The sequence below is a fragment of the Haliotis rubra genome, unplaced genomic scaffold, assembly GCF_003918875.1.
Source record: "Haliotis rubra isolate DU_JTF1 unplaced genomic scaffold, ASM391887v1 Scf616, whole genome shotgun sequence".
In the NCBI taxonomy this organism is placed as follows: domain Eukaryota; kingdom Metazoa; phylum Mollusca; class Gastropoda; order Lepetellida; family Haliotidae; genus Haliotis; species Haliotis rubra.
In genome coordinates this window covers 456373-480586 of record NW_025767320.1, presented here as the reverse complement: position 1 = coordinate 480586, position 24214 = coordinate 456373, and the positions used below count along the sequence as shown (strand labels likewise).

Genomic DNA, 24214 nt, shown 5'->3' with positions numbered 1-24214 from the left:
GACTTGTCAACACTGTTTTTACATGCTCATCGAGGATCACGGTGAATTCCTCACCGCGAATTGGCATGCTCTCAGCATGACCATTCGACTTGGCTGTCTGGATTACCCTATGGCATGTGAGCTAGAAGAATTTAGTCACATGACTTATCCCACCTGGTACCCCCTTTCTGCTGATTGAGCGTTAGCTGGCCGAGACCTTCTACTAAAGTACTGTCTGAAATAGAAAAAACTGTTTTTAGGCTGTTACTCTGTATCCCTAAAATTTACACAATTGCAAATAGCATATGTCTAAATAACCCGCCGGCCTAACTGGAAGCGTTCAGTGGGATCGTATCTGATATCAGAAAAGCATGTTTACTTGTAAAATCGGGCAAAACTTAGAAAAATATGAATAGCTACTGAAAACAATAGATCATACTATAGATGGCAATTAGCTTAAGCTCAGCCAGGTATGAGGGCCGGACCGTCAACTCACCTGGCATGAAATGCACGCGTGCTGCCTACAGGCACAAGGGGTCATCTCAAAGATATTTTGTGCTTTTTCATGTGTGTTGACTATGTCTCATCTATTGATTAACATCTTACGTGTCTTTCTTTCATATATAGTATCATATAGTTTATGTTGAGATATGTAAAAGAGTATGATACCGAAAACCATAGAAGCATGTCGTAGTATATAGGTGGCATGACCACCCGAAGATCGACAGGACTGGATATTATTTGTAAATTGTCATGGCGTGCCGTGTACCTCCCAGTATAATTGCCCTAAAGGATTATCTTATCTTAGCTGATATCTCTATCCCCAAGCCCGACCCCAGGTTTTGCTTTTGAGGCGGCCCCTCCTATCTGTTTCTTTTTATAGTGACAGTGAGACTGCATGGTAGCTACATCCTTAATAGTTTCGGCATAAAAGTTATTATTTTTTACGTCAGCTATCGTTTATAATGAATCTCGTCTAATTTCAAATTGGGCATTTAAAAGTGTCCTTTGTAATACAATATCGTTAAGCACACTAATTTGCATAAAGCCATGGTCTGTTCCAAATAAGTCTTTTTGGACTTAGAAAAAACCCGCATTGCTCATTTCTGCACTAATTTCCCTTCAGTAAAGTCCTTTTTCTCCGTTTCCTATCGCTCTACCACCGAGACTGTAGTTAGGCCGAACTTAGTTTAACAGATATTTCACACTTTCACATATCAACTACATAAATTGTAGAGATAAATGAGAAAATACAGTTTTTTTCTATTTCCAACAGTACTATAGGTTTTGTTAGACTCAGTATATCAGTGTAACGAATAATACTGAGCCTAAGTTTACTTAGACTGGACTGTCTGAAGTATTCAGTGCTGGAAATAGGGGATGTATTTCATGAGTTACCAGGGTATTTACAGTCCCATTCAGCCCTGGCCTGCATCACCTGGAAGTTTCTCAAGTGAGCAGCATGCAACAACCTGAACATGTTTGTCTATAAGAAGCCTTTAATTAACGAGACATAGTCATGGTTAGTATCAATGACCTCTTTCTTGCGAGTTTAATAGTGTACATGAATTTCATGAAACAATTATTCATCTTGATTCATATCTCATCCCTCGATTTCTCAGTGTTTATTATCCCCACCGCGTGTTTAGCCCGAGCGTGGGATATAGTATTATAGCTCTGTCACATTACATCCAAAGCGTCTGTATGCGACTTGGAATATCTTAAGAACCATTGACTAGATTCTTATCATATTTGGTACCTAGGTTCATTACAGTATGCAAAGGTCCCAGTCAGGTTTGGTGACCTTGACCTTCATTTCAAGGTCACAAAGGGGTCTTTAGCGTTTTACCCACATGTCAGCCGAGATATCTCAAGAACCGTTCACTGGAATTTCTTCATATTCAACACCAAGCTACATCTAGGGAAGGCCCAGGGCCTTCCGCGTAATTAATCAAGGTCACAACCACACTTTGAAGATTTCAGCATGTTAACCTGCATGTTAAGATTGTCAGCAAGATATCTCAAGAATGGTTCACTGCATTTTTCTTCATAGACTTTCAAGACTTCTCTTGAATGTTTTTTGATAAGCAATTTCTTTATTAGTCTTTGCATATTTCATACACCTTGACATTCATGTCAAGGTCAAAGTGAATCCTGAAAATATTTGTGTATTTGAACAGCTACTGCATGAGATATCAAGAGAGGTTGACTAGTCATGTTTTTGTTGACATTTAACTTCATCTTAAACTATGACCTTCACTTTCATTACTTTTTAAGTTTGATTTGATAATTTGCGGCAGGGGATTATGTCACCCTAGTGACAACTGCTTGTTGTATTATAAGTTGCATGAGAAGTGTATGGGTGTTTACAATAGGGCCGTAACGATGCATCAAACTATCGATGCATTGCAATTGTTGAGTCTCCGATAGCAATTAATCGATGGTAGAGACAAAAAACTATTCATTCATCGATAGTATGTGTGACTATCAAGTTTCGAAATTAACTTCCGATGATAAATGTGCAGCGCAAATTACAGGAAGTACCAGATTCGTTCACTTTGATTTAGAGTGCAGACTTGCAGCTTCACTGAGTTTATGTTTTAACTGTTTACCTGATCTGGGTTTCAAGTTTCTTGTCAGTTATTAAATTGACTGAAACTACTTTAACTTGTTTTTATTTCATATAACTATCTCGTGCATTTGGGAAATGACTTCAAATGAGACAATTCAAGGAGAAAAAACTATTGCAATAGACTATAAGCTATCGCAATAGTTGTTTCCCCACCTTCAATAGCCACCCTAGTTATCCCCGCCCAACATGTTATGCGGGGGGTATTAAAATGGACTCCATCCGTCCGTCCGTGCGTCCGTCCGTCCGTGCGTCCATGCACATCTTTTCCGGAGCATAACTCTAAAACCGTTCAATGTTTCGTCACCAAACTTGGCACGTAGATAGATCTGGTGTGAAGTGGTGCCTTTTGGATTTCTGAATAAAATATCTTTGCGTTTCCATGGCAACAAGTTTGACTTAGACTGAAATTAGTGTTAGTGCTCTTTTCCAGAGCAGAACTTTAAAACCATTCACTGTTTCATCACCTAATTTCATACATAGGTAGGTCTAGTGGTGAACTGGTGCCTTTTGCTAGTTTTGGATTTCTGAATAAAATGGGATTTTTTGCGTTTCCATGGCAACAATTTTGACTTCAACTGAATTTGGTGGTAGTGCTCCTTTCTGGAGCAGAACTTTGAAACCTTTCAGTACTCTCCTTCCACTTAGCTATATACACACCAAAACATTTGATATAATCATAACTCGTAGACATATTCATGAAGAGTATTTTGCCATTGCGGGAGATATTGATGACTTTGTCTTCTTGTTTACAATCTTTTACATCCCAAGACGTTCAGTTACTACGTCTATGTGAAGGTTCAAATGGTAAAATTTCATCCACCCTGCTCCTGCAATTTGTTTTATCGTTACAAGTTCACACTTTGCAGAAGGTCATTTTAATGAAATATGTGTCCAGAGAATAAAATCTATCTTATGACATTTCAGACTCCAAGCAGATGCTTGTTAGAACTGGCCACTAGCTATGATGGCTAGATGATTTTACATGTATGTGTTTGTCTTGATGTTGCAGATTATTGCCTCCTTCGCCCGACTCATCGTCTACTCGCTGATGTATGTCACACTCAGCCTGTTTGATGAAGACACACTGGGAAATCCTGAGGTATTCATGTTATATGTAGAGTTGCCTCCCTTAACTAAGTCACTGTTTCCAGTCAGCTTACAAGTTAAGTCAGTCTTAGGTTTGTCACTCTTCATTTTATGATGGTGAGTGAGTGAGTATGGGTTTACGCCGTTTTTAGCAATATTCCAGCAATATCACGGCGGGGGACACCAGAAATGGGCTTCAGACATTGTACCCATGTGGGGAATCGAACCCGGGCCTTTGGCGTGACGAACCAACGCTTTAACCATTTTATGATTGTGCCATGATTTCCTTCTACAATGAGGAATGTTGTTCAATCTGTTTGCAGAGATGCTGATCATTACAATTTGGTTAACATTTTTAGCCTGAAGTAATGTTATTGTAATTGGCCTCCTCCATACCACACTGATATTGCTTGGACTCAACCGGCGGTGGGGGTAGCCTAGTGGGTAAAGCGTTCCCTCATCACGCCGAAGACCCGGGTTCGATTCCCAACATGGCTACAATATGTGATTGTGAAGCCCATTTCTGGTGTTCCCTGCTGTGATGTTGCTGGAATACTGCTAAAAGTGGTGTAAAACCATACTCACTCACTTGGACACACCCATTGCCTTCCTGATAAACATTAACAAAATTGCTGTCACATGATTTTTGTAAATGTGTGGAGCTTAAGAAAGGTCGATGTTAAAATCAGCTTTCTAGCTTGTTGAAAGTGACAACCATCAAAACCTCTTTTATTAGTTTTCAGGCACTGTATGAGGTGGCTGCCTTGGTGCTGAAAGCTGACTTTTAATGCTGAATACATGTGGCAGAAGGTAGGCAGGCCCCTAGCAACCTGTGCTGGTCTCTCTGTGGGTATTTCTGAGCTACAACTGGTCCCTAGCAACCTGTCTTGATTATAAGATGTGACCAAATGGATCAGGTGGTCAGACTGGTTTTACATAATTGCAGGCCATGTGGCAGTTTTGCCCATTTGTACATGTCTGATATCTATACTCCCCCCCTCTCTCTCTCTCCCTCTCTCACTTTCTCCCCCCTACCCCTCCGTCTCTCTCTCCCTCTCTCCCCCCTCTCTTTCTCTCTTCCTGTCTCTCCCTCTCCCCACTGCCCCTCCGTCTCTCCTCCCCTGTCTCTCCCTCTCTCTTTCTCTCTCTCCTGTCTCCCCTCTCCCCACTACCTCTCCGTCTCTCTCTCCCCCCTCTCTTTCTCTCTTCCTGTCTCTCCCTCTCCCCACTTCCCCCTCTCTCTCCCCTTTCCCTTTCTCTCTCTCTCCCCATCTCTCGGTGCCCAGAGATCTCAAAGGTGCCAGAATTGTTTGTTCTTTCCTGTCTTTTCAAACTTTGCTGTTGTTGTAGTCTGACATGTATCTGTTTGCCAGGGTCTGGAGGAGGGGCTTGGGTGTCTCTACAGTTCCGCTTTGGCCTGCTTTCCTCTCGACTTTCCCAAGCTGATGAAGCTCAACACATCTTTGTCATCATGTGGACCAGAGAGTGCCAAGAGGGTAGGTTCAGTACTGAGTACAGATAAGTAAATACTCTTATACTACTTATTGTGTTGTAGTACATGTATCGGGGTTGCAGCATCATCCCTTTCCAGATGGCCAGGATATAACTGTAGTACTGATGGTAACACTTCCAACCACTGTTGTAGTGAGGTGAGGTGAGGTGAGGTGAGGTGAGGTGAAATTGGGTTAAACGTCGTGCTTGAGGATATTTTGCTCATATGACAATGTGCATCGCGTGTGTATGTCAAAAGGCTGCTGGTACTAGCCCAGACTGAAGCTGGTTTTATAGTGCTAGCCCATTGAGATACCATCCAGCAGTGAAGCATGACACTCAGACACATTATACTGACTCGAGCTGACCAGTCCTTGTTGTACCCATTAATGCCGCGCCAGGCAGGGGACCAACAAGTACCATATTTTAATGTCTTTTGGTATGGCCAGCGGCCAGGGGATCGAACTCAGCGACCTTCCATCTCTCGGCGGAGGCTTTAACCACTACATCACGGAGGGGTCCACTGTTGTAGTTGTACATGTTGTCATATGTGTTGCAGGTGAAACTGTCGATGCAGGAGTTGAAGCTGTACACTGAGTATTTTGACACCAACAGCTCTCAGGATATCATACCCACACAACAGAGCTCTGTGTTCAGACTGGCCAGGCCTAAACTCCCATACATTGCTGGTAGGTAACAAGGTGGTCTATAACTCTCATACCACACAACAGAGCTCTGTGTTCAGACTGGCCAGGCCTAAACTCCCATACATTGCTGATAGGTAACAAGGTGGTCTATAACTCTCATACCACACAACAGAGCTCTGTCTTCAAGAAACTATGATACAGAGAAACTGAGATCAATCTGAATCACCCTACCAAAAATATAAGTCAAGTCCCTTATTCTTTTTCAGAAGAAGTCCTCCTTGGGGTACATATAAGCATTAAAGTGTCCATTTTAAAATCCTATGACAGTTGTAACAATATTTTAATAATAAATATTTACAAAACAAAAAACTCGTTTTTGTCTTGTGAGACCATCCCAATAGGGCCCCACCAGGGCCCCCTACAGCCAAGAGCAGGTAACTCTCCTCGTCTACCTCGTACCTCACTTTTCATGCTGTCATTTCTCAGGAAGAACGTGCGTGTGTTCATTCTCAGGAATCTTTCCCTGTCCCTACGAAGATGAGTGATAAGAATCAAATACTGTATGTATGGTTCCTTTATTTACGCACAGGCGTTAGAAGGAATTCATATGTAGGTATGTTCATTCATGAATTGTAACTTTGCAGGTGGGTCGTCTGTTTTCCTGCCATGTGACAGGCAAGAAGATGGCGGTCCACCGCCTTCTTCTCCTTCCTTTATTATTATTAAGCTAGGCTTATTGATGGTCGGGAGTTTCTATATAATGTTTTCATATTATATAGTAGGCTTGCCCTAATATTCGTTTTCAGCGAAATTACGGTAAGTCATCAATGAGTGAGTTAAGTGTCGTGGGGCGTTTACATTATCACCTTTGTTTTGCTCATTCTCTATATACAGTGCAGGCTATGAGCGTAGCACTTATTCTGCTTTACATGTTAGCATGTTAGTTGATTAAATTGCTTTGGCTATTAGCATTTAATAATGCCCGTGCCCTGTATTTTTGCTGTTTGCTTGTGTATATATGCATACCCCGTCAACAGCTACCTGCTAGTAAAACGGCATGGTTCTGTTTGTTGCTGCTTCAACACTGCGTTATTTGTAACGTTTGTTACTGCCACCTGGTGGGTTTGATTGTCCTGCGGAGGAAGCACATGACGATCAGGGGTGCGCTATCAATCTCGCTTTTACACCAAGGCGCAATTAAGCAGGCATATATATTGGTGAGCCAACTTGCTGCAGGTGTAGGTTGAAGCCCGTCTAAGACATCTTCCTAACATAAGAGGAGTTTCTCTTTTTCCACCTGTGCCTTTAAAGGGGCACCTACCTCCATCTGTCGATGTCAATGCACCTGTATTAACCTTTGATACTTTGTCGCTTTGGGGGTTTGACTCCACCTATTTCCTGGGTACCAAGAAGGATGGAGTGTTGACACTGTATCTGGACGACTGGCTACTCAGAGCGCTTGCCACGCAATCCTTTCCGTGATGAGTGTTCTCACCAAGCGGGATCGGATTGGATTATCGAGAAATCAGAACTGGTGTCTACACAGACTGGTTTCTGGGGAGAGAGATCTACCCAGGGGTTCCCGGAGACCCGGCGCCGATCATGAGTCAAACGGATGCCTCCCTCACAAGCTGGGGCGGGGTTCTAGGCGACCTCACTGTCTTGACCTTCGGGTCAGAGAGCGAGGGAGCCTGCACATCAATGTGCTGAAACTGAGAGCAGTCAGGCTGGTATTGGAACACTTTGTGGACTAGGTTTGAAGCCGTGTGGTTCGTCTGTACATAGACAATCAGGCGGCAATGGCCTGGACGCGAGGGCGATGCAGCTGTCTCTCCTGCAGGAGGCGTGGCAGTTTCTGCTCAGTTGAGTCATATGCTCTCCTAGGGGCTGTGGGATAGCCTAGTAGTTACAGCGTCGCTTGTCATGCTGAAGACCCTGGCTCGATTCCCAACATGGATACCATGTGTGAGACCCATTTCTGGTGTCCCCTGGCTGTGATGTTACTGGAACATTGCTTAAAGCTGCATAAAATCAAACTCACTGTTTATCTCCTGGGGTAGACAAGCGTTAGTGCAGATGCACTCTCACGGCGTGTACTAGCCCTTCACGCATGTGGATGCTTTCGATAGGGGATTATTCAGGTTTGCCTCCCGGTTGTACGGATCGTTATGGGTGGATCTGTTGCCTCTGGGGTGACAAACCAAATACCAGTCTTTGCTCCCAAATTGTGGATCCGAAGCTCGATTGGACAGACAGGGTTCTGTGGGTGTTTCCACCGATACACCTGATTCCCAGGGTTCTCTCACAGCTCCACTACTTGTATTCTTTGTACTTCTTTGGTCAACTCAACCCGGTTTACGGTAATCATCAGGTTGGTGACTCAGCCTCCTGTTCCATAACCCTTCAACCAAATCTGCTATCCCAAAGCGGGCGCCCCAACCGACCCCAGGATTCAGCGGGTGGCTTGGCCACTGTCCGTAATTGCCTCCAAGTGAGCGGAATTCCTGCACTAGTTGCAGACATTTTCTGGCTTCGCCGGAGGGATTCGACAAAAATGTTCAGTGTGGGGGGCAGATGGGCCTGTTATGCCCTTTTCTACAGATTTAGTCAGAGTATTGGGGTTTTGCAATCTAGATGAGAAGACGGATTCACCGCTTCTTCAGATGCTACTCCACGGCTATTTCTGCTTTTCACACACCTGCCGATGGTGTACTCTCGGGCACCATCCCCATTGTGCAGCGTCAGAATCCGACCAGCTGTCAATCGTTTGACTTGTCAATTGTTCTTGATTGGATGTCCGGTCCTCTCATTTTTGATTTGTCGGCTCTCTCCAGCTGTTAAGTTGGAAGGCAGCTTTCCTTGTGACGGTATCGTCTGGCAGATGGGTCGTGACATTCACGCAAATGTCAGCCGGATCATGAGCTGACCGTCTTTCACAGGGATAGAGTCAGCATTAGGGTTGCCAGACTCTTGTAGCCCTAGGTTCAGCAGGATCCTTACACGTAGCGGGTGCCTATCGATCTCCAGCTTTACTCAGCCTCCTTTGTCCGGTACCTCTCTACGACGTGATACATGTCTTAGATGTCCGTACAAATCTTAAAGCTTATATCACAAGAGCGGCGCGCTATCTGTAAGGATAAACAACTGTTCTGCTATGGTTACCCAATGCCATTTAGAAAGTGGTCAAATGTAACACATGTTCTACTGTTCTACTGTTATGGCAGTGGCAGTGCTGGCAGTCTCGGCTTAACAAACAAACCATTTCAAGGTGTCTTGTCTCTGCCATTGTTTGGGCTATATTCTCCATGGGTTTCATTCTCCAGATGGGGCAATTGTAAACTCATTCGGGCAGACTGTTCAACCGTCTGCGTTCATCATCTGCAGCAACATACACCCAGCCAGACTGTTCTCCACACAGTGGGCGGAGTTGTAACTCTTTAGCCGTTTGAGCTCTCGAGATTACATCTTTCTGCACTTCCTGGTGTTGGGTTATGTCATTCCTCCTTTTATTGGTTATTGTATTTGGTGGTGATGTTTTCCCACGCTACAAATTGGCTTTTACGGCCTTGTACTCGCTTCATTCGTAATTTCCATCCCACCGCACTTCACTGGCTGGGTGTATGTTACTGGGAATTGTTGTCGTGTCCCCCATGCCCTTCCAAATTGTTGGTTGGGAGGTGGGGTTGGTTGATATGCTTCTAAGCCAATCAGTGTATGAGCTTGGCATTTCTACTCCCTGCCCTAAACCACGCCCCCAGCCTGATTGACACTGACGGTCAGGTGACTGGGTAGGTTTTGCTATCTCCGATCGGTGGTAGATTCCTTTGGAGAATGGGTTTAGTTTTGTCAGACAGAATGCCACTACCGACTCACTATCTATGGGAGTCTGTCTTACGCCTATATGTACTTCAAGGAGGACTTCTTCTGAAAAAGAATCGAACAAACCTGTAGAGGTTTCTGATTTTTTGAAGAAAGTCCTCCTTGGGGTACGGCCACCCGACTCCCCACATTCTGTCTGATCACGTTCAGCATGACAAGTGAGGTACGAGGTAGACGGTGAGAGTTACCTGCTCTTGGCTGTAGAGGGACCTGGAGGGCCCTCTAGGGTTGGTTTCACAAGACAAAAACGAGTTTTTTGTTTTGTAAATATAAATTATTAAAATATTGTTACAACTGTCGTAAGATTTTTAAAATGGACATTTTAATGCTTGTATGTACCCTGTAAGGAGGACTTTATTCAAAGAATTATAAAACCTCTAAAGGTTTGTTTGAGTTTACAGGGAAAGATTTCCAGCAGACGTAACTTTCGTTGTTATTTTGCAGGGGACCTGGTGATACCTAGAGGAACGCTTTTGGACAACTCTCCGTATCAATGGTGAGACGGTTTATTTTGATTAATATAAGAATTGTTTCAAGATGTTTAATGAGACATTTAATGAGATCTTTGGGAGGTGTGTTGGTATGTAGGTGTTTTTATTCTTAGGTATATCAGTTCTGCAATGGTGGATGGTGCATCAACATATCAATGTTAACGTCAAGTAACAGTTTGATGTCAGGAGGGTTTTGTTGGAATATTTTTCTCAATATTGTTTACATCATTAGTAGATTTCTTTCTACACTAGCCAGAGATCACTACTTTGATGTCTGTTTACCGAGGGAACACCTGCTGGGAACTTGTGAATCGAGAATCTCTCACTTGAGTCTTTTGATATCAAATATGTCATCACAGTTTGATAAGTGTTAAGCATTAATCAAGTAGTTTTTTTAGGGTGGTGGGGTAGCCTAGTGGTTAAAGTGTTCGCTTGTCATGTCAAAGGCCGGGGTTCGAATTCTCACATGGGTACAATGTGTGAAGCCCATTTCTGGTGTCCCCTGCCGTGATAGTGCTGGAATATTGCTACAAGCGGCATAAAACTACACTCACTCACTCACTCTTATATTTTGATATTATTATACACACATGTTCAGTGGGAGCATTGATTTTATTGCTGATGGAATGTTTGGTCAGATGAGAGTGCCAAATGTTTGTTATGCCATTCCACAAAATATCAGAGACGCATGATCAAACTCAGGAATTGTGCCAGTTATGTGTCATCAGACTGTGGTTTGCCCAGGTAGTATAGTGGACAGAGGGTCTCCAGCTGAAAGGAATCTTGGTGGTTCGATCCCCGTCCTTTGTCATCCCAAAACATGAAGAATGGTGGCATGTTTATTACCAAGCCTGCCTAGGGGATAAAACATGGCCACACTTGCTCTGAGTGTGTCTACTGTGTCAGTGGGTATCAATGTCCAAATGCAGCTTGGTATATCACATGGTAGATCTAGGGCTGCAACGATTTACCCAGACCTCCATTCGATTCGATTTTCGATATTGGACCTTCCATTCGATCATTTTCGATTCGATTCTTCGAGAGTGTTGGCATTTTTATTGTGAAATCCATCGTCAACTTGGCGATGTCTACTAACAACAGTTCTCATTGGATAATTAGCCCAGCTTCAACCAATCACGTTTCGCCTCATTTCAGCGCTCGAAACTGCTTTAGTTGGGAGTAAAAATTACATTCTGGCTGTGTGGAAATAATTTAAATAGGTATTCAAATATCGAAACGAAATAGTGATTTTCAATGAAACGACACAGAAACACACACAGACACATGCACAGACAAACACATGCTCTCTCTCTCTCTCTCTCTCTCTCTCTCTCTCTCCTCTCTCTCTCTCTCTCTCTCTCCCTCCCTCATTCTCTCTCTCACACACACACACTTAGACAGACAGACACACAGACACACACTCTGACAGACGCTCCTAAAACATGAGTATCTATACTTTAACTTTGGCAATCAAACACAACTCACTGATTCACTGAGACATGTTTGTTTTCAGCTCAGGCAGCCAAAAGGAGCAGCCCCATCATCCAGTGGGAGTTGGTGTACAACGGCTGGCAGCTCCTGATGTGTGAGGTCCAGGAGCTGCTACACCAGATAGCTCAGGGTGGAGGTGAGTTGGTGTACAAACGGCTACAATGGCTGGCATCTCCTGATAGCTGTGAGGTCCAGGAGCTGCTGTGAGGTCCAGATAGCTCAGGGGTGGAGGTGAGTTGGTGGTGTACACGGGCTGGCAGCTCCTGATGAGTGAGGTCCAGGAACTGCTACACCAGATAGCTCAGGGTGGAGGTGAGTTGGTGGCAACAAGGTCAGGCTGGCAGCTCCTGATGTGTGAGGTCCAGGAGCTGCTACACCAGATAGCTCAGGGTGGGAGGTGAGAGGTGGTGTACAACGGCTGGCAGCTCCTGATGTGTGAGGTGCAGGAGGTGCTACACCAGATAGCTCAGGGTGGAGGTGAGTTGGTGTACAATGGCTGGCAACTCCTGATGTGTGAGGTCAAGGAGCTGCTGCACCAGATAGCTCAGGGTGGAGGTGAGTTGGTGTACAACGGCTGGCAGCTCCTGATGTGTGAGGTCAAGGAGCTGCTGCACCAGATAGCTCAGGGTGGAGGTGAGTTGGTGTACAACGGCTGGCAACTCCTGATGTGTGAGGTCAAGGAGCTGCTGCACCAGATAGTTCAGGGTGGAGGTGAGTTGGTGTACAACGGCTGACGGCTCCTGATAGCTGCTGCACCAGATAGCTCAGGGTGGAAGAGAGTGAGTGATACGAACATAAATGTGTATCCCAAATGTTTCAGTACTGCAGACTCAGATCTGATCTTCTGACCCTATTGTGTCAGTACGGCCCACAAAATGTATATTTTTGACTCTGTGACTTCTGTTCCAGGAATGGTGTCTCCGCTACAGATATCCAGAGTAAACCAGGTCATGCAGCTGGTGCGCCAGGTCATGACCTCTGACCCTGACTCTGTAGAAGAGTTCAGTGAGATCGTTAATCTGGGATTCCAAGTCATTCAGAGGTTTGTACCTCACATATCTTCTCTTGAATATTTCAGTAGAACGTTATCATTATGTTCTTTGTCAAAGATTCAGCAGGTCTGGGGGTGCTGGGGTAGCCTAGTGTTCATCGCACCAGTGACCAGAGACACTCACTCACTCACTGCACCCCACACCATTCCGCTCCATTCCACTCCTCTCCACTCCACTCCACCCCGGCCCACACCACTCCACTCCACTCCACTCCACTCACTCACTCACTGCACCCCACACCATTCCACTCCATTCCACTCTGCTCCACTCCATTTCACTCCGCTCCACTCCACTCCACTCCACTCCTCTGCACTCCACTCACTCACAGGTGTAATGATTGGTTGTGTGTATTTCAGATTCAGTGCTGTGTCCCCTCCTCCTCTGGACCTCCTAGCCAACACCGTGGAGTGCATCACGTGCAGTGTTAAACACAACGTAAAGCAGGTGCAGAAGCATCTTTTATATTGGAACAGTACATGAAACCTTTTGTAGATAGGGGACTTTACCAGACTGGGAAACTGTGTAGATGAGGGACCCACATTAGACAGGGGGACATTTCTAGACAAGCGGATCTCATGTAGATGGGACATCCTTTGAAGACATGGAACCCTACTTTAGACATTTTGTAGACAATAGGACTTTATCAAACAGGAGAACTATGTTGACCCTAATTAGACAGGGAACCTAAAGATCCTATGCAGACATGAGACCTTTTGTAGACAGGGGAATTTAATCAGACTGGGAAACTATGTAGACGAGGGACATAATTAGACATGCAGACCTGAAGATCCTATGCAAACATCGGAACCCTACTTGAAACATTTTGTAGATGTGGAATGTACTTGATGGAAAACTACTTAGATGGCAGACCCGAATTAAACTGGGAAACCTTATGTAAACAAGGGGATCCTGTTAATATTACCTTAAATAGACAGGACCTACAGGTAGACAGGACCCACAAGTAGACAGGACCCACATGTAGACAGGTATCCACAGGTAGATAGGAACCACAGGTAGACAGGAACCACAGGTAGACAGGAACCACAGGTAGACAGGAACCACAGGTAGACAGGACCCACAGGTAGACAGGATCCACAGGATCCACAGGTAGACAGGACCCACAGGTAGACAGGAACCACAGGTAGACAGGATCCACAGGTAGACAGGACCCACAGGTAGACAGGATCCACAGGTAGACAGGATCCACAGGTAGACAGGAACCACAGGTAGACAGGAACCACAGGTAGACAGGATCCACAGGTAGACAGGATCCACAGGTAGACAGGACCCATAGGTAGACGGTATCCACAGGTAGACGGGAACCACAGGTAGACGGGACCCACAGGTAGACAGGAACCACAGGTAGACAGGAACCACAGGTAGACAGGAACCACAGGTAGACAGGACCCACAGGTAGACAGGATCCACAGGTAGACAGGACCCACAGGTAGACAGGACCCACAGGTAGACAGGATCCACAGGTAGACAGGATCCACAGGTAGACAGGAACCACAGGTAGACAGGAACCACAGGTAGACAGGATCCACAGGTAGACAGGATCCACAGGTAGACAGGAACCACAGGTAGACAGGATCCACAGGTAGACAGGAACCACAGGTAGACAGGATCCACAGGTAGACAGGAACCACAGGTAGACAGGAACCACAGGTAGACAGGTATCCACAGGTAGACAGGACCCACAGGTAGACAGGAACCACAGGTAGACAGGATCCACAGGTAGACAGGAACCACAGGTAGACAGGATCCACAGGTAGACAAGAGTCTGCTTTTTTATATGTTTGATGTTTTCAAATGGTAATAGTGTTATCTAGTAGCATTAATCACTGAAGCCTTATCATTTCCTATATTTTGTATTTACGCTTTTCCTGAAAACATTTTGAATTGTATTTCTGTTTTCTCAGATATGGCACAACATGAAACAAACAGGATTACTTCCCTTCCTCACAGAGAATGTAGATAACCTTGGTGAGGTGTTGAGGTGAGTCATTGCTGACACAGTTACCTCCCTTCCTCACAGAGAATGTAGATAACCTAGGCAAGGTGTTGAGGTGAGTCAACATGAAACAAACAGGATTACTTCCCTTCCTCACAGAGAATGTAGATAACCTTGGAAAGGTGTTAAGGTGAGTCATTGCTGACACAGTTACCTCCCTTCCTCACAGAGAATGTAAATAACCTAGGCGAGGTGTTGAGGTGAGTCAACATGAAACAAACAGGATTACTTCCCTTCCTCACAGAACATGTAGATAACCTTGGTGAGGTGTTGAGGTGTGTCATTGCTGACACAGTTACCTCCCTTCCTCACAGAGAATGTAGATAACCTAGGGCGAGGTGTTGAGGTGAGTCAACATGAAACAAACAGGATTACTTCCCTTCCTCACAGAGAATGTAGATAACCTTGGAAAGGTGTTAAGGTGAGTCATTGCTGACACAGTTACCTCCCTTCCTCACAGTCCATAGATAACCTTTGGAAAATGTTGAAATGTTTATAATGACAACGACTTGAATGTGGCGTTTGTCAATTAAAAGATAATGTTATGATTTCTGTAGATGCTCAAATATTCCAGAAGATGTAGGCAAACATGGTCACCTGCCCCATCTTCATGTATGTGTGTTTGTTCCAGTGGGCGTGGCCTCAGTTCCGGACTATATGGCACCATCTTAGCCAGCACAGAGGCCACACAGGGCAGATACCCCCTCACCCTTGCAGTACTTGGCTTCCTCACAGAGTTGATTGAGGTAATGACTAACTTTCATTCCAGGAAATACTCCAGCTGCCCTAAACTAGCTAAGAAGTGGCAGTTCATATTTCATATGGTACGATTGGATGACACAAAAGAGAACATTCATTGGTCCTATGTTTGTCGATATTGTCTGTATCTTTTGGACTGGACATATCTGATGTGTCGATATTGTCTGTATCTTTTGGACTGGACATATCTGATGTGTCGATATTGTCTGTATCTTTTGGACTGGACATATCTGATGTGTCGATATTGTCTGTATCTTTTGGACTGGACATATCTGATGTGTCGATATTGTTTGATTTTTTTAGACTGGACATATCTGATGTGTCGATATTGTCTGTATCTTTTGGACTGGACATATGTGATGTGTCGATATTGTCTGTATCTTTTGGACTGGACATATGTGATGTGTCGATATTGTCTGTATCTTTTGGACTGGACATATCTGATGTTTCGATATTGTCTGTATCTTTTGGAATGGACATATCTGATGTGTCGATATTGTCTGTATCTTTTGGACTGGACATATGTGATGTGTCGATATTGTCTGTATCTTTTGGACTGGACATATGTGATGTGTCGATATTGTCTGTATCTTTTGGACTGGACATATGTGATGTGTCGATATTGTCTGCATCATTTGGACTGGACATATCTGATGTTTCGATATTGTCTGTATCATTTGGACTGGACATATCTGATGTGTCGATATTGTCTGTATCTTTTGGAATGGACATATGTGATGTGTCGATATTGTCTGTATCTGTTGGACTGGACATATGTGATGTGTCGATATTGTCTGTATGTTTCAGATCTGTTGTTGATATTGTCCATATGTTTCTGATTGATGCTCATCATGTTGATCACTGGATTGTTTTGGCCTGCCTCAATTATTTACTGGCTGCCCCCATATTGCTGAGTGCAGCGTTAAACAGCAAACATCTAAACAAAATCTGATTGGCCAGATCTGATGTTGATATTGTCTGTATGTTTCTGATTGGCCAGCCACTGTCGAAGGCGGAGAGAGAGGAGGAGCTTCAGCCGGTGATGATGTACGTCCTACGAGAGATCTTCCCCGTGTATCATAAGTGGAGATATTACGACATCACCAGGAGGGAGACAATAGGTGGGTGGTTTGAGGGGTCACAGTGTTCATGTGCTGGACAAAGACCAAAAATGATAAAAATATGTAAAACAAAACAAAAAAATCAGAGAAATGTCGGATTTACACATTCACACCTCCTCTTGATCAATATTGTTCAGTACAGGATGTCCTGTAAAGATTTGAGTTGTGAGTAAAAAATCGAAGGAGCCATAAACTGTATGAGCATATTTAGAGATCTCATGTAACTTGCATGTGCTACAAGTGCTTGCAGGTGCCCAATACTAGTGCTTATTCTGCATCACAATTGGTTGCTGGTGTTAATGACGTGTCCATGTTTGTTTAGGCCACAAGTGTTTGCAGGTGTTCCATAAGATCCTCAACCTAATGACATTGCAAAAGAAGAAATCAAAAAGTAAAAGGTGAGCCATGCCAACAATCCTCTCCCCATTTACCAACAATACCAACAATATCAGTATACTAACCAATTGCTGCATTTACAAAGTATTTTTAATGACTCTAATTGATGCAGTTTCCATGGTAACTGAATAAGTTTTTCCCTGCATATCTTTAAGTTTTAAACTTATCGTATCTCACGGTATGCACCTCTCTTCTTCTACGACCATGTGTGGAAAAGTGCTGTAGGCTAAGTTGAATCAAAAGTTATCTGGCCTCTGACCCCCCAACCTCTGCCCCCACTCTGATAGCAGTACCTGTCAATCATCTCAATAAGCGAGCAGATCGCTCAGATGATCACGTGACGGTCTGTGCCTGTCATTCTCTTTCTTGTCGCTACACCGAGTGGACGTGTGTTCTCTCAGTTAGACCAGGTTTGACATATCTGTCCAGAAACTGGTTGATGTTAAAGGAATGATGATGAGGATGACGAAACAGGCCACGATTACACCAAGTGATACATCATAACGCTGTTTCGAGTAGTCTGTAGTAGGGGCGGTGGGGTAGCCTAGTGGTTAAAGCGTTGGCTCGTCACGCGGAAGACCCGGGTTCGATTCCCCACATGGGCACAATGTGTTAAGCCCATTTCTGGTGTCCCCCGCCGTGATATTGCTGGAATATTGCTAAAAGCGGCGTAAAACTAAACTCGGTCAGTCAGTCAGTCTGTAGTAACCAGACTCAGTGAAGTGTCGTATAATATTCCTGAATATGAAGTTGGCCTAGTATCCACAGTTTCTGCGTGTGGTATCAATCTTTGGTCAAGTAGCGAGCGTCCCTTAAAACAGATGTTATGGGTTGGGACTGGCCTGGTTAACCGAAGAGCGTGGTGCCTGTTTTTTTGTCACTATTGCATGTGGGAAGCAGACTACTGTTTGTTTACCAGAGATTTTTTGATAATTAGAGTGATTATGGAATGCCCTGACACACTTGTCTTGGTCCTACAAAGCGGATAACTATCCCAGCCTTTAATTGCCAGTGATGACGGACAGTGCCATTCCCGGTAAGAGTGATTATGTCGAGTTTCGTCAGTCAGCCGGGAGAAACAGTTTACCGAGTGTGCCAGACAGAATCACCATGACGCTTTCACTTTGGCTGGGTATACTCGGTTCTTAGCTGAAGGCCTCAGTTCAGAGGTCACTGCAGCTATGTCCGGACTGTTCGTAGGCATCGATGTTACTACCTTCGTCTCCTTTATGAACGTTCCTGGAGTCACTGGTCTTTTTTACCTCTGCCATTCCATCAACTTTACGAATGTTCCGGTAGACTTCATTTGGCGAACTATAAGTTCCTCCGATCACTGTTTATACGGCCTTCAGCACTCTGTCAATGTGTACGTTCCTGTAGATTGATTGACACCTCCATGCCACGAACCTCCTACATTCAGCACTTCGTCAGTGCTGTCATGGTAGCTTGGCTACTCGAATGTATCCTATCTCGGGAGATATTTTTTCTTCAGTGGCAATAGTTTCTGGGTCTGTTGACGTCAGCTCAAGCTTTGACTTACAGGGGATAGCTTCAACTTTTTTTCTGGGTCAGCACATCAGGATTGGCGTCCCTCCCGCATTGATCTCTCTTCCTCCAGCGCTCCATCTCCATCTCCAGTGGTGGTTGGATGGGTTGAATGTTTACAGTGGAGTCTCTTTAAGGCCGTTTGCTCCAGTAGATCGCTTGTACATAGTCACTTTTCTACACGTGGTTTTTAATCATCTCATGTCAGAGGAGTATGAACCTCTGGCAGAGAAGGCTTCAAGCATGTCACGTTTAAGACTTTCTTCCTCCTGGCTCTTGCGACTGCTGCCTGCATCTCCAAGCTTCACGCACTGGATGTCTCCCAGTTGCGTTTCAAGAGGACCAGACATGTCAAAGCCCTCCCTGGTTGAAGTGGGATCTCTTCGCTGAAACCAGTTGCCTGGACAGCCGGACAGACTATTTGCCTTCCTGCCGCTGTCTTCTATTTTGGGCCCTGACGACACCGAGAATCTTTCCCTATGTCCTGTCCGGAATTTACAGGTCTTTTAACTGCCTCCATTGACCGTCGTAGGTTACGCAAGAGACTGTTTATTTCTCTGTCATCTGCCTCATCTACAGAAGTCTCTTGTACCACACTGACCTTCGGGATGCAATCTACCATCCTTCATGCCTACGCCTGTGTTGACCTTCCTCTTACTACGGCCAACCCTCATGAGACAAGAGCCTTGACCTCTACGATGGCGCGACATAGAACTGTTTTCTTCACGGCATCATGGAGGGTTGTTTTTTGGAGTTGGACTCGATCTTTGTCTCACCCTACCTCCGGGATCTGTCTGTCACTGACGTGGAAGGTCTTCACCATCTGGGTCCATTGGTTCTGGCGTAGCAGTTGTCGTCGGCTTGCAAACGCAGATAAGATGCAGTTCCTACCTTCGTGTAGGTTTTGCATTCTCTATATCATGAAAGATATCGGTCCTATCTTTCTTATTGGTATGGATTATATTGGGCATAGACCACCTCACCTAGGGTACTAGGGCGTGTCTGCACTGTCATAGTTATGACTCGATAGACTGAGAGGCCAGTCTTGTGCTACATGCAGAGGTGGTCGACACTCCACTTACTGACCTCTTCTCTCTGAGCAATCACGTCAGTGAAGTGTTGATTTCCGATTTCCGGCGTGTTTTTCAAAGCGTTCCGCTCCTAAGTCCTTTCTCACCTTTGGTAAGTTAGGGGGATTGGTACTGAACGTTAAACTAGTTGAGCAACCGGGCTATTCCCTCTTTCACCGCCTTCCAGCGTGTGTCTGTGGGGGGATAGTTTCGAAGCAGGGACCGGCCAGATTAAGGTCCTCGACTTTAATTCACTTGGGTCACCTGATAAATCGCTGGGCAGCGGGGCCTACTTGCCAAACTGCGTCCTTTTGCTTGTCAAAAGTTGCGGCTGAAAACCACATTAATTCGGGATCGCCCACTCCCTAGAGTTTTTGTGCTGTGTAAGCCAAGGGGTTATCTGAAGCATCCCATCTCAAGTTTGGAGTTTGCATATCGGGAGTTGATGCTTTCTCCTGGCCTCCTTGGGTTATGCGTCTTCACGGTTGTAAGTATTGACAGGGTAATCTGCGACCCTCCTGCCAACCGTGGGATTATGCATACCATGAGATAGGATAAGTTTAAAAATTTGAAAATTTGACTATAAATTGTATATTCATATACTTATCCTATCTCACGCGATGGATACCCACCCGACCTGCCCCACATCACAGATAACTGGAAGCTCCAAGACGAGAATGACAGGCACAGACCGTCACGTGATCATCTGAGTGATATGCACACTTATTGAGATGATTGACAGGTACTGCTATCGGAGTGGGGGCAGAGGTCGGGGGCAGAGCACATTTCCACACATGGTCACAGAAGAAGAAGAGAGGTGCATACCGTGAGATAGGATAGGTATATAAATATACAATTGATAGTAAAATTTTCAAAAATATTGACCTGTGAAGATCTGGATAAGAATTGAAATTCATTGCCTAATGCTTTTCGCAAGAGGCAACTAATGTGATCAGGTTGTCAGGCTCGCTGACTTGTTTGACACATGTCATCGTATCCCAACTGCTTAGCTCGATGCTCGTGCTGTTGATCACTGGATTGTCCGGTCCAGACTCGATTATTTACAGACTGCTGCCATATTGCTGGGATATTGCTGAGTGTGGCACAAAACTAAACTCACTAAACTCAACCAGAGATATGTCCTCCATGTGTTAGTGAATATTTTGTCTGCCTGGTCTATTGTTTGAATGGATGCATGTGTAGTTCCCCACTGTACATGTTCATTCAGAACACAACAAGGAATTAATGAAATTGTTCCTTGTCCAGTGTTGTTTAACTAGTGACTTACTTCCATGTTTGTGTTCCAAGGCCTCGACTACAGGAGGTGTGTGTGTACAGTCTACTGTTTACTGAGGCTGGACGAGCTCTTCTGGACGTCCTCGCCACTGGTGTAGACAGTGTTGAACAGGCCGTTGCCTCTCAGGGCAGGTAAGATGTGCAGACAGTGTTGAGGAAGTCGTTGACTGTAAGAGCAGGTAAGATGTGCCCCCAGTGTAGACAGTGCTGAGAAAATCGTTGACTATAAGAGCAGGTGAGATGTGCCCCATGTGTAGACAGTGTTGAGAAAGTCGATGACTATAAGAGCAGGTAATATGTGCCCCCTGTGCAGACAGTGTTGAGAAAGTCGTTGACTATAAGAGCAGATAAGATGTGCCCCCATGTGTAGACAGTGTTGAGGAAGTCGTTGACTATAAGAGCAGGTAAGATGTGCCCCCAGTGTAGACAGTGTTGAGAAAGTTTTTGACTGTAAGAGCAGGTAATATTCGCCCCCTGTGCAGACAGTGTTGAAAAAATCGTTGACTATAAGAGCAGGTGAGATGTGCCCCATGTGTAGACAGTGTTGAGAAAGTAGTTGACTATAAGAGCAGGTAATATGTGCCCCCAGTGTAGACAGTGTTGAGAAAGTCATTGACTATAAGAGCAAGTGATATGTGGCCCCTGTGTAGACAGTGTTGAGAAAGTCGTTGACTATAAGAGCAGGTGAGATGTGCCCCCATGTGTAGAGTGTTGAGAAAGTCATTGACTATAAGAGCAAGTGATATGTGGCCCCAGTGTAGACAGTGTTGAGAAAGTCATTGACTATAAGAGCAAGTGATATGTGGCCCCTGTGCAGACAGTGTTGAGAAAGTAGTTGACTATAAGAGCAGGTAAGATGTGTAGACAGTGTTGAGAAAGTCATTGACTATAAGTGCAGATAAGATGTGCCCCCATGTGTAGACAGTGTTGAGAAAGTCGTTGACTATAAGAGCAGGTAAGATGTGCCCCGAGTGTAGACAGTGTTGAGAAAGTCATTGACTATAAGAGCAGATAAGATGTGCCCCCATGTGTAGACAGTGTTGAGGAAGTCGTTGACTATAAGAGCAGGTGAGGTGTGCCCCCATGTGTAGACAGTGTTGAGAAAGTCGTTGACTATAAGAGCAGGTGAGGTGTGCCCCCAGTGTAGATATCCAGCAGGTTGTCACCTATCATCAGTGTACCGCGTTCTGAAGATTCCCACACTATCTTCCAGCAATGCAGAGGGTGTCGGCGTCGACCTCATCCAACTCATCCAACTTTCCTTCTCCGTCCTCAACCGTCTCCTGTTACTGAGGTCCCCCGACCTCCCAGTGTCACCAACGGAGCATGCTCTCTCCTCACAGCCGGCTGGGCACCAGCATCAACACATCGTGGCCACCATCGCCCAGTACATCTACCACCGCGACGACCCTCGCCTCCCTACCCTGGCTGCTGTGCTGCTTAAGAGACTCGCTTTGGTGGGTACCCGGTAGTCGGTTCACATAGTTTACGCTTTAGTCAAACTTGCTAGGACTGCCAGTTTGCATGTAGCTTATCCCCTTTTTTCCCACCATGAAGTAGAGTAGGAGATATAGGACTGAGCTTTATCTGTTCATCTGACTGCAATGGAAACATATTTTCTGAAAACATAAGAGATATAAAAGAGATAAATATCTTGAAAGTCTGAGCATTGGGAATGAATATTTTGACAGAGTTATGGCCCTTGCCTTGTTTTTGGAATTAGCAAACTGTACCCTCAAACAAAAAATAATCTAAGAACTGTAAAAACATCCTCGGAACGTTATTTTGATGTGGATAATACTTACGAATTGATTGTTTACTTGACTTATATTTAATGTTCCAGGTGTCTCCGATGTCCATCCTGGCCTGCCTAGGCAATGATGCCGAGCCCATTCGAGACATGTTCCTCACTAGACTGCAGGCTCTGTCTGAGGTAGGCAAAACACTTGGTGTTTCCCCAATACGATGAAGAATAAATGTTTCAAATAAATTGTACCCTGGGTGATTTAGTAGTGACCCATGCTTGACCACCTGTGGTAACTGAAGGCAGACTTCGTCACTGTGACCCATGCTTGTCTACCTGTGGTGATTGAAGACTGACTGGATCCACAGTGACCCATGCTTGTCTTCCTGTGGTGATTGAAGGCTGACTGGATCCACAGTGACCCATGCTTGTCTACCTGTGATGATTGAAGGCTGACTGGATCCACAGTGACCCATGCTTGTCTACCTGTGGTGATTGAAGACTGACTGGATCCACAGTGACCCATGCTTGTCTTCCTGTGGTGATTGAAGGCTGACTGGATCCACAGTGACCCATGCTTGTCTACCTGTGATGATTGAAGACTGACTGGGTCACAGTGACCCATGCTTGTCTTCCTGTGGTGATTGAAGGCTGACTGGATCCACAGTGACCCATGCTTGTCTACCTGTGATGATTGAAGACTGACTGGGTCACAGTGACCCATGCTTGTCTTCCTGTGGTGATTGAAGACTGACTGGATCCACAGTGATCCATGCTTGTCTTCCTGTGGTGATTGAAGGCTGACTGGATCCACAGTGATCCATGCTTGTCTTCCTGTGGTGATTGAAGACTGACTGGGTCACTGTGACCCATGCTTGTCTACCTGTGATGATTGAAGACTGACTGGGTCACAGTGACCCATGCTTGTCTTCCTGTGGTGATTGAAGGCTGACTGGATCCACAGTGACCCATGCTTGTCTACCTGTGATGATTGAAGACTGACTGGGTCACAGTGACCCATGCTTGTCTTCCTGTGGTGATTGAAGGCTGACTGGATCCACAGTGACCCATGCTTGTCTACCTGTGATGATTGAAGACTGACTGGGTCACAGTGACCCATGCTTGTCTTCCTGTGGTGATTGAAGACTGACTGGATCCACAGTGATCCATGCTTGTCTTCCTGTGGTGATTGAAGGCTGACTGGATCCACAGTGATCCATGCTTGTCTTCCTGTGGTGATTGAAGACTGACTGGGTCACTGTGACCCATGCTTGTCTACCTGTGATGATTGAAGACTGACTGGGTCACAGTGACCCATGCTTGTCTTCCTGTGGTGATTGAAGACTGACTGGATCCACAGTGATCCATGCTTGTCTTCCTGTGGTGATTGAAGGCTGACTGGATCCACAGTGATCCATGCTTGTCTTCCTGTGGTGATTGAAGACTGACTGGGTCACTGTGACCCATGCTTGTCTACCTGTGATGATTGAAGACTGACTGGGTCACAGTGACCCATGCTTG

General features: G+C 45.1%; 1 protein-coding gene across 1 annotated transcript in view; it reads left to right on the top strand.

Annotated features, from left to right (window-relative positions):
- Positions 1-24214, top strand: part of LOC124256054 (nucleoporin NUP188-like) — an 80094-nt gene that overhangs the window by 17410 nt on the left and 38470 nt on the right. The window contains 17 exon segments of the mRNA XM_046689979.1: positions 3618-3710; positions 4441-4481; positions 4483-4507; positions 5071-5193; positions 5748-5877; positions 10159-10210; positions 10920-10939; positions 11719-11832; positions 12606-12738; positions 13105-13192; positions 14671-14747; positions 15394-15508; positions 16522-16642; positions 16965-17040; positions 20962-21081; positions 22163-22406; positions 22793-22882. Of these exon segments, the coding sequence (XP_046545935.1) occupies positions 3618-3710; positions 4441-4481; positions 4483-4507; positions 5071-5193; positions 5748-5877; positions 10159-10210; positions 10920-10939; positions 11719-11832; positions 12606-12738; positions 13105-13192; positions 14671-14747; positions 15394-15508; positions 16522-16642; positions 16965-17040; positions 20962-21081; positions 22163-22406; positions 22793-22882 (1662 nt within the window).